General features: G+C 44.9%; 1 protein-coding gene across 2 annotated transcripts in view; it reads left to right on the top strand.

The window, feature by feature from the left end:
• The window catches only part of LOC125429831 (pre-B-cell leukemia transcription factor 1-like), an 18,244-nt gene extending 11,797 nt beyond the window's left edge, over nt 1-6,447 (top strand). Inside the window, exons 5-7 of one of the 2 annotated variants that reach the window (XM_048491344.1) lie at nt 2,294-2,400; nt 4,664-4,750; nt 5,590-6,447. In XM_048491344.1, the coding sequence (XP_048347301.1) occupies nt 2,294-2,400; nt 4,664-4,750; nt 5,590-5,682 (287 nt within the window). In that variant the 3' untranslated portion in view covers nt 5,683-6,447. The remainder of the gene's footprint in view (nt 1-2,293; nt 2,401-4,663; nt 4,751-5,589) is intronic. The other variant, XM_048491345.1, reaches the window with a different exon arrangement.
• Nucleotides 6,448-10,229: the final 3,782 nt, after the last annotated feature.

Raw genomic sequence — 10,229 nt, 5'->3', positions numbered from 1 at the left:
AAGATTCTGCCGCACTACCAATACCTCTAGGCGTTACTGCACACTCACAAACAAACAAAGAACCTTTAATGGCATTACAACATTATATACATAGATCCACTTAACCCAATAGAGGGAAGCTAAAATAAATGGACAGGTAGAGAAGGCTGATGTTCAGGATCTGCTCCTAAAGCGTTGTTTTATATACAGGTCCAAAAATTTGGTGACTGCATCGTTTACATCACTACTGGAGCTGTCCAACAGAAAGGTGATCTTTTGCAAGTCAGATGCATACTCTTTTTTGAGTAGCAGAGGTGACAGGTGTTTGACTCTAGGTCCTGTGTAAAGTGGACAATAAAGTAGAATATGATCTATAGAGTCTACACAGTTCCCATTGCATATGCATAGCCTTAGGTGGTAAGGGGTTTTAATGTATCTCCCTGTCGATACGGCTGATGGAAGGGCATTGCAACGGGCCAGCATCATTGCTCTACGGAGCCTGGGCACGGTTATCTGGTGCAGGTATTGAGCCCCCTTATTACCAGTGTAGGTGATGCCTAGAGCTAAAGGAGAGCAAGTCCTGGAAGCCTTTTCGAATAGGGTCTGACGTTCCTGGTCAAACAACCTTCTCCTCAGAAGCTGGAAAGTCTCTTTAGAAGGTAGCATGGCCAGATAATCCAAAGAGTAGCCTAATTTGTTGATTTTTGTTTCTATAATGCCCCACCATTCCGAGTGACAAGAAGTCTTGAGGGCTTTATATGACAAGGAGGCTGCATCGCGGTTGAAACAGATGCGCAGCCAATATTTGAGCGTGGCAAGCCATGCTCTTGTCTCTAAGAGATGTTGCCCGGTTTCGAGGCACAGGGTGGCGTAAGGCACGCAGTGAGGCATGCCCAAAAGTTTAAATAAGAAGCGAGATTGTACTCGCTCAGCTGTGTTGGACCAGGAGCCTATCCAAAGTGGGACTCCATATAATAGTTGCTGGGCCACCTTGGTGTTAAAGACTTTTAATGCTGCAGGCACAAATTGATGGCCCTTGTTATGGAAAAAACGTAGGATTGCTGATACACTGACCATGGAGTTTGTAACAGCATGGTCTCTGTGGCTGGCCCAACCCCCTCTATAATGGAGGTACTGCACACTCAATATGCAGCGCAGCAACGAACGCGGCATTCCGAAATCGAGCATCAGTTGCACAAATCTGCAAAGCGGCCACATGGTCATCAAGTTAATCATTTATCAGACACTACAAAATGAACTCACTAGCCTCAGCGGAAACTGCTTTCGGCCGCAGAGTGCTAGAACATATCATCGGGGACTGATGGACCCACCCTAAATCGGGACACTGCTTGAAGAGGTCCCATCTGAGATGTCCCCCACCTACAGTAGAAGGGTCCATTGAATACTGTGAAGGATCTTTCTACTGTAGGTAAGGGGGACATCTCGACCCTCCCTGGTCCTTATTAGTCCCCGATGTTTTGTACATATTTTGAATGTTGGTTAGCCTCTCTGAGCCTCTCGTCTGAGCCTCTCGTTTCTGTTTGTATTTTACCAATTGTTATTTGGGTTTATTATTAACATTTATTATTAACATTATCGTCCGGTCACTTCAAAACTGTGAAACAAACTGCTTGGTCATAAGGATACTGAACAAATATGGCCTTGGGAGTGAACAGGAAGTGACACGGCTAAAATTATGACGAGTTCCTGCCTCCTTGCTATTGGTGGAGAAGACACCCATCTGAGATGTCCCCCTTACCTACAGTAGAAAGACCCTTCACAGTAAGTATTCAATGGACCCTTCGCTTTGATTTGTGCGTTGAGGGCCTTCTGTAGATTTGCTCTGGAACTGACTTATGTTCCAAATATTGCCAGATGTATTCCAGGGTGCTCAGTCCATTCAATGGGGCACTGGCTTGTTGGGCATCACTGTTGTCCACATGAATCAAGAGTGTACATTGTCCTTCATATACAAATCTGCAAGGAAAGATCAATAGTGGTAAGAGAGTTATCTCATCGAGAAGTTTATCTTCCACAGCTAATCCTCTCAGTGAGGAATCACTGCTAGGTTCTCAAGGAACCCCAGTGTTCTCTGGAATATAATTTAAAATATGGGAAGGGACCTTGAGACACAGTTGTGAAGTAACTAGGGATGTACAAGGTTTCAGCTTTCAGATGTGGAACACTACACAAAGACAAGCAGTGATAAATCATGAGTTCAAGTATGAAACACAATAGTTCATTGTGCTATTTTCTGTGACAAAGCAATGAGCAGATGCAGACCTACCCTTAGGTAACTTCTTTTCCTCTTCAGGTTCCTCTGGGTCATTTAAAATGACAAATTCTGGAGATTCCTTTATAAATCTGCAGTCACTCACTTCCTACCAGAACTCGCCAGTGGGAGCCAATGTGCAGTCACAGGTGGGTGTGCAGAGAAGTTTGTGTGACAATCTCCCCCAACACCATCTTCATGGGGGGAAATATTTCAATGCGTGTGCTCAAAGGACCATTTTTATTGATGACTGGAATTTAAGATTGGCAGGGAACGTGGCAAGAGCACCAGCCCCCACGGGAGTTATTTACTCAAAGACTGATCATTCAATAATTAATTTGTGGTTTCCCATGTAAATTGTCGAAACTAAATCACTCTGTGCTGGCTTAGGCAAGGAAAGGCTGAATGGTTGTTTTTTTTTAATCCGGAGATTTAAAGGAATTTGTCAGTGGCTGGAGATGTAAAGTTTCTAGAAATCTTGGACCCACGGGGGTGGGGGAACACCCATATTTCTTTTTCTTTCTGGGGGAAAATTAGAAATTTCAGGGAAAATTAAAATATGCACAAAACCTAGTTTCCTGTCAACCCTAAACTAATTTTACTGATTAAACATCTTAAAAGGCATTAGTTGGAATATACATAGCACTGTTCTGCATACTTATGGAATTTAGAAGAAAAATATATATCTGATACTTGGAAAGCAAAAATGCTGCGCCCTATGCTACTTCATCAGATATATCGAAGGAAAGAAAAATTGAAAGTAGAAAACAAATTATTTTAGTTTGTATACATACTAAAGTAAATTATTTGGACAGAAACACTCTTCTATAGTCACAATAGCTAGGGCCGTCAGCATAATTGCATATCAACATAATCTTTATAATATTGATAACGCTGATCTTTTTAAAAACATCATTAAAAACGCAGCATATTAATTGTTGCCAACATTATTTATACTTGAGCAACAATAAATGTTTGAATACAGGTCTACAGTTTTCATAGGTATTACCATTATCTAATGCTGTAGACTTTCAAATTTTCATAGGATACTTTTTGAGTAAAACATTATTTTAAAAAGCATTTCGCTTATTTCAGAAGAGAAAATATTTCACTTGGGTTTTTTTCCCCTGGGTGCCCAAAAATTTCCAGATTTTTCCATTGAAAAAAATGGAAATGAGTCCTCAGACCTTTTCATTTACAGGAGAGAAATCTCACCTTAAGAAGCATTTCAGTCATTGCAAAAGTGAATTTATTTCATAGGAAGTTTTTTTTTCCAGCACTCTCTCGAATTTCCCAGTTTTTTCCAGAAGAACTGGGGAAGGGGATGCCTCCTGGGCCTTTACTTCTCTAGGCCTGACCGATAGTATTCATGATGTCATGTGCTAGAAGGCAGTTACACAAACACACACACACTCATGCATGAACAGCCTTGTATACTAGGGTTAGAAAGGTCTCCTGTTAACTACAGTAGAGCAGCAGCATCAAACAAGATTTGAAGTATGTTTCAGATCTGTTGTGCCTGAGCCTAGAAGGTATCCTGGAACTTAAGCAGCCCCACCCAAAGGGTGTGTGGCTGAAGGGGCCCATGGAAACAGTGCATGGCCGCACCAGCACATCCGCCCTCCCTGGGACACTTATGCCAGTGGAGGGGCAGATGCACCAGTGGCCATGCGCCCCACAGCCCCGTCGTTGTAAAGCCTGGAAATTTGGACTGCCGTGAGGCTGTGCTGGCATTCTGTTTGAATGCCAGCATGTGTGAAGGGGTGAGGTGGGGCATTCCCAGGGCGGAACTTACATTAGTTGACTCCCTTCTGGGGTTTAGGGCCAGTTATGTGGTGTACCAGCCCTTGAACTGATGCCGTTCTTTGGTCCCTTAATCCCCATGGGGCTTTCTCGAGCTCCTTGTACAGCTAGAAAGCCCTATTAGCTTGCATGGCAGTATCAGTGCAATAGTATCCAGCTGTTGCTGAGCCAGAATTGAATGTCTTAGGTTCCAGGGTGAGTGATGGCATCTCTGTGGGTCTCTTGGTGGTGCTGGCTTTGTTGCATAGATGCCAGCCATAGAGGGTGTGCACTGCGCCATGCATTCTAGAGCAGGGGTATTTGGGCCATTTCTTCCCTGCTTCATTTCCCAAACTGCTGGGTCCATCCATCCTCATCATACTAGTCTTGCCCACACTGATGGTGGTCTCTGTCCTCTGTACATGACACACAAGGGAGTCACAGTGCTACAGAAATTCAGAAAGTGGATACAAATTTGGGGTCCTGCTAGAACTTGCCAGCAGAGCTGGACACATACTGGTTTTATTAGAGTTGCATAAGAGGATGGGGTGGTGGGGTTTTAGACAGGAGCTCTGAAGTATCTTAAAAATTGTTTGAACTTTCCCCCCCAATCTGGTTGTATTGTTACAGATGGATTCCTTACACCATGTCATACACCAGGCAGGAAGATATGACAGTATTGTGGGGAATCCTTTATATTCGACGCAGCGCATTGACGTAAGGAGCTTCTGATTTTGAGAGCAAATATCTTGAGCTGCAGAATTCAGACATGCCTGCAGACCTAACCTCCATTGCCACCCCTGCAGTGAATCTCTGCTGTTTGCTGGCACTTTTCCAACCACACAGTCCTGCTCCCAAGAGAGGGGGGCAATCGCCACTGTTTCCTATCTCTCCCACTGGAAGGGACCAGGAATGTTAAAAAGCCCTTCTCTGTATCAGTCATGGTACTATGAAGATCAGAACCCTGCTTGGTTAGGGATGGTCAGAGAGAGAAGCTAGCTTATCTACTCACCCCAGTCAGCTCAGTGGATCACTTCCAGTCCCCTCCCTTTGGAGGAGAGAGCTGCCAGTTGGAGGAAGACTGCAACAGACAGAGCACAGGACTAGCCTACAGTGAAATCCACAAAATGGCCATGGATTGGGACCCTCCCCAAAGCTGCAGTTGGGAACTGAAAACTATATGAAAGTGCACGTCACTGCACACAGCAGTTCCATCCCTTATGCTGCTTGGTAATTCTTATTCACAAGCCCATTAGGTTTTTTTCCTATTTAAACAAGTTAGAAGTAGAAGTTGGGCAAGAGCAAAGGAGTCCCATTTGGGGAATCGGTAGAAACCATCAAACAAAGGCGGTGGAATCAGCATTTACACAGTTCTTTGCCTTCCATGCCCTGGAAAGTGAACTGCAGTGTTCTGTGCCAAGCCTTATGGAACAGAGTGCATGTCTCATACATGGCTTAACCTTCTCCCACTGTGACGTGGATACTCCTAATCAAAACGGTTTAGGATGCAAGTAACACTTGGTGGACTTAACGCAATCCGTTTATTCCCTCTTCAGGCAAATGGCAGCTGGCAGGACGCAACTACCCCTTCATCAATCACTTCACCTGCCGGGGATCCCGGAAGCATTAATTCAGATGCATCTAATTAAATTTTTAGGACCTGTTTGAGGAGAGGAAAGAGGTCGTTAGTGTAACTCGTCAATGTTGCTCTTTTTTTGCCAATACTTTTGATTCTCCAACTTGACACACACAGCTGATTACCTCAGACAAAAAAAAGGGAAAAAAAGAAAAAAACAATAGAAGATTGTGATTATATATGGACACCTCTCTACCTCTTGGCATGATGTGCTTGAGTTCTTCTGGCTTCTGCCCTTTTGGGTCGTAAAGGAACTGGCTTCATTTACCAAACCAAATTCCTTTTTTAAAAAAGAAAAAAAGAAATATCACTTTTATGCTTAAGAGTCTGAAATGTGTCTCTGGAATGAACCTTGGGATTTGTCTCCATTTTTTTTCCAGTTTAAGAAAAAAAATAGCAACTAATTTTAATTTCTACGTGTTTTTATTATGAAAAATTCTGTTCTAGATGCTAGTTACTAACAAATAGCCCTTCTTGTACTGTAACTGTATGCGTTCTCTGTATTGTAATTTTGTATAGGAAGATTTTCTTTTTCTTTGAACTCATTAATAGAACAGGCCCTTGCTTTACCAAAATGATTGTTGGACTTTGCCCCTTGAATAGAAATTTCATTTTTCTGTGTCACTCTCATGTAGCTCTAATTTAATGTCTTAGAGTAAACGCAGACCTCCATGTGAATAGTTTTTTGTGCATTTAGGAAAAATGTTAACTGCAAAGTCCACCACATTCAGTTGAAATTTTATCAAAGAATAAACTTCCAAAGTCTTTTTTCCCCCCCTTCCTGCCTCTTTCCAAGCCTTCCTTCATGTTTTTAGGGGTTGGTAACTTCCAAGGAAGTAGTATAGAAGAGAATACTTTCATCAACAGAAGTTATCGGTAAAGATAGTCCCCTGTTCAAGCACTGGGTGATTACTGACCCGTAGAATTTCACATACAGAAATTTAGAAGGCAAAGTATGTTTACTTTACCCCTAGCAAGCTGGGTACTCGGTTTATCAACCCTGGGAAAATGGAAGGCTGAGTCAACCCTGAATCGGCTATCTGAAACTGACTTCCACAAGGATTGAACTTGTGTCGTGAGCAGAGCTTTTGATTGCAGTACTGCAGCTTGCCATTCTGTGCCATGGGCTCCTCCAACAGAAGTTACTCCTTGCCTTAAAGTCAGAATGTACACTACGTTCTTGGGATAAAATCTCTTAGAAATGCCACCCTCCATCCCCAGGGATATTTTTCACTTAATCCAGTTTTTTAAAATGGCATAATATGAGGTAGTTTAAAAAATAAAATGGTCCAGCCTGCCTAGAATGAGAGGAGGAAGGAATCTCTAACCCAGTGGTTCTCAACCTTCCTAATGCCGCAACCCTTTAATACAGTTCCTCATGTTGTGGTGACCCCCAACCCTAACATTTATCCATTTTACAGATGGAGAACACTGATGCAGAGAGTCTTAGGCAACCCCTGTGAAAGGGTTGTTCGACCCCCAAAGGGGTCACGACCCACAGGTTGAGAACCGCTGTTCTACAAAGTTGTCTTTTTCTTTATAGCCGGGGAACCCACCCACCGTGCACCCTTGCAAAAATTTCAACCTTGTCTATGGGCGGCGTGTCTTTTGCAACCAAATGGCCCCACTGAGTGTCAGAGGGATGAATTTGCAGCTCGGGTTGTGTTTTGTGTGCATTTTGTATAGATTTTGCACTCCAGAACTGCAGCTGACAGGTTCGCTGTACATATTGCTTAGGGTGCTCATTGACGCACAGAGGAAGTTGAAAGGTGAAGTTTTGTAGGCTAACATCTGTGCCAGAAAACGAAAATCAGGACCAAAACGATGAGATCCTACTTGGCAAGAGGGAGAGAAGCGGGATTTAAAAGTGGGGTTTTGCAGGGTGGAAGGGCAGAAATTCAAAATTCTACTTTGTTTACTGGGGAGAACTGACACCTTTGGAGGACAGCTCAGATTGCAACTCTCTCGATGCGGCCTTGAGATCTGTGCACGTCCAAACCACACGGCTGTTGAAAACAAGTTTCTTGGACTGACCCAGCCGATTTTCAATCTAATAGAGCCGTGGTGGCGAACCTATGGAACTCCAGATGTCCATGGACTACAATTCCCATCAGCCCCTATCAGAAAGACAATTGGCCATGCTGGCAGGGGCTGATAGGAATTGTAGTCCATGAACATCTGGAGTTCCATAGGTTCGCCACCACTGTAATAGAGCGAGGAAATTAATTCAGGGCACGAGGTTTTATTTTAGCCTGACGCTGAACCAAAACAGCAAGTCTGTTTTATGTTCTAGATAAATTCAGACAGTTATTTCAACTGCTATTTGCTGGGATTCCTAAGGCTGAAACCTCCATATTCCAGGGTAGTATATCTCTGCAGACCGGATACTATGAAAAACTACAGGAAACAGCGCAACCAGGCAGGAGAAAAATCAATCAGGTCTCCGCCAGGCATCCTCCAGGCTCTCTGCTGGCTGCTTTTTAGGACACCAAAGGCCCAGCAGGCAAGTGACTCAGACAGGGAAAATATGCAGAGCCTGTGGTAATCTGCCTCATGACCCAGCGCTGGGAGTGTGCATTTTTATGAGGGCCAGAGATGAGTTCTCGCTCCCAGTAGTGATAAAAAAGACATTTCACCAAAAGGCTCAGCAAAGTTGGGTGGGTCTTGCATGGGCATTGAACCTGTTTTCCATTTCCTTTGCATCCTGGGAAAAGCAGAAGGAACAGCACATAATGTTTCCAAGGGCTGGCAGTAGGGTGGGTAGCTCTGGGTTGCAAAATAGCTGGAGATTTTGGGGTTGGAGCCTGAGGAGGATGGGATTTCAGGAGGGGTGGGACTTTGTGGCGTAGTGGTTAGGAGCAGCCGACTCTGATCTGGACAGCCGGGTTCGATTCCCCACTCCTCCATGTGAGCAGCGGACTCTTCTCCGGTGAACTAGGTTTGTTTCCCCGTTTCTCCACATGAAGCCTGCAGGGTCACCTTGGGCCAGTCACAGTTCTCTCAGAACTCTTTTAACCCCACCTACCTCACAAGGTGTCGGTTGCGTGGAAAGGAAGGTGAGATGATTGTGAGCCACTTTGAGGCCCCTTAAAGGCAGAGAAAAGTTGGGTATAAAAACCAATTCTTCTTCTAATCTGGAAAACTGGGTTTGATTCCCCACTCCTCCACCTGAGCAGCGAATTCGAATCTGAAAAACCAGGTTTGTTCCCCTACTCCTCCACATGAAGCCTGCTGAATGACCTTGGGTCAGTCACAGTTCTCTCAGAACTCTCTCAGCCCTGCCTACCTCAGAAGTTGTCTGTTGTGGAGAGAGGAAGGAAGGTAAGCTGCTTTGAGACTCCTTAGGTTGAGGAAGATGGGCATAGAAACCAACTCTTCTTCTTGCAAAGCAACCATTTTCTCCAGGTGAACTGATCTCTGTAGCCTGGATGCCAGTTTTATCCCTGGTGATCTCCAGGCACCCCCTGGAGGTTGGTAGCCCTCGCAGGGGAGGCAGATTAAAAGGGGGAGAAAATGGGGACAAGTTAGCTCAACCAAAAGCCAGCGAATCAACACCAAAGCTGCAGACGGTGGAATAGAACATGACATTTGAATTATATTAAACCCTGGGAAAAGAGTTATGACCCACAGCGCTGTTAATATTCATTTTTATTATGGTATTTATTGATGCATTTGCCAGTTGGCTGTACAACAAGAATACAGATTCTCGGCTTTTCAGGGAGATTATAGAGAAAATTCTGGCCCACAGAGAGAGAGAGGAGAGGAGAGAGAGGAAACACCAACAGCCTCTGGAGATACTTCTTCCTTCTGTCTGACTGTATGATCTTTTGTGAATTTTACTCTCTGATGAGCTCGGATGCAAGTCTTGCATAACCATTCCACACACTCCACACAGAAGCCGTTGGCTTCTGCATTGTCTTCACAGCTTGTACAAACCTGATTTAACTTCTCCACTGTACTACTGGGAACCTCAGTAGTATCCTTCACAAAAATGTTATCTATAATGTGTTTTTCTGCACATTCCTGGCCACAAACTGGACAGCGCATAACACCAACCGGGTTGCAGTGCAGCGGCGAGGGCGGCGCGGAGCCCGGCGAGGCCGGGGCCGGCTGGAGGAGCGCCGGCGGCGGCAGGGGGGCGTCTTTGGGGGCCCCGCTGCCGGGCGAGGGGTCGGCGGGCGGCGGCAGGATGAGGTAGCGGTGCGGCGGGGGCAGGAAACAGCCAAGATCCTGCCTGCAATGTGTCTTGAGTAACTGGTGAAACGGGCTGGTGGAGAGGACCACGTCTGGGCTTTCAAGTTGATGAAATAAAGCTTTCTCCAATCAATCACCCAGAGCCCATTTTATTTAAGGGTGGGCAATTTATTGATGCAGACAGCCGGCCTAACTTTTCTGGTCAAGAGCAGTTTAGCGGTTACAGCGTCAGGCCCAGAGTCTGGGGAGACCTGGGTTCAAATTCCTGTTCGACTCCCTTTGGGCAAGTCACTTTCCCCCCCTCTGTCTACCTCACAGGGTTGTTGTGCAGATGAACTAGCAAGCGGTACAAACCACATGGATGAC

This window comes from Sphaerodactylus townsendi, linkage group LG03, assembly GCF_021028975.2.
Source record: "Sphaerodactylus townsendi isolate TG3544 linkage group LG03, MPM_Stown_v2.3, whole genome shotgun sequence".
Classification (NCBI taxonomy): Eukaryota; Metazoa; Chordata; class Lepidosauria; order Squamata; family Sphaerodactylidae; genus Sphaerodactylus; species Sphaerodactylus townsendi.
Note: the sequence above shows the minus strand (reverse complement) of the source record. Positions and strands in the feature narration are given on the sequence as shown.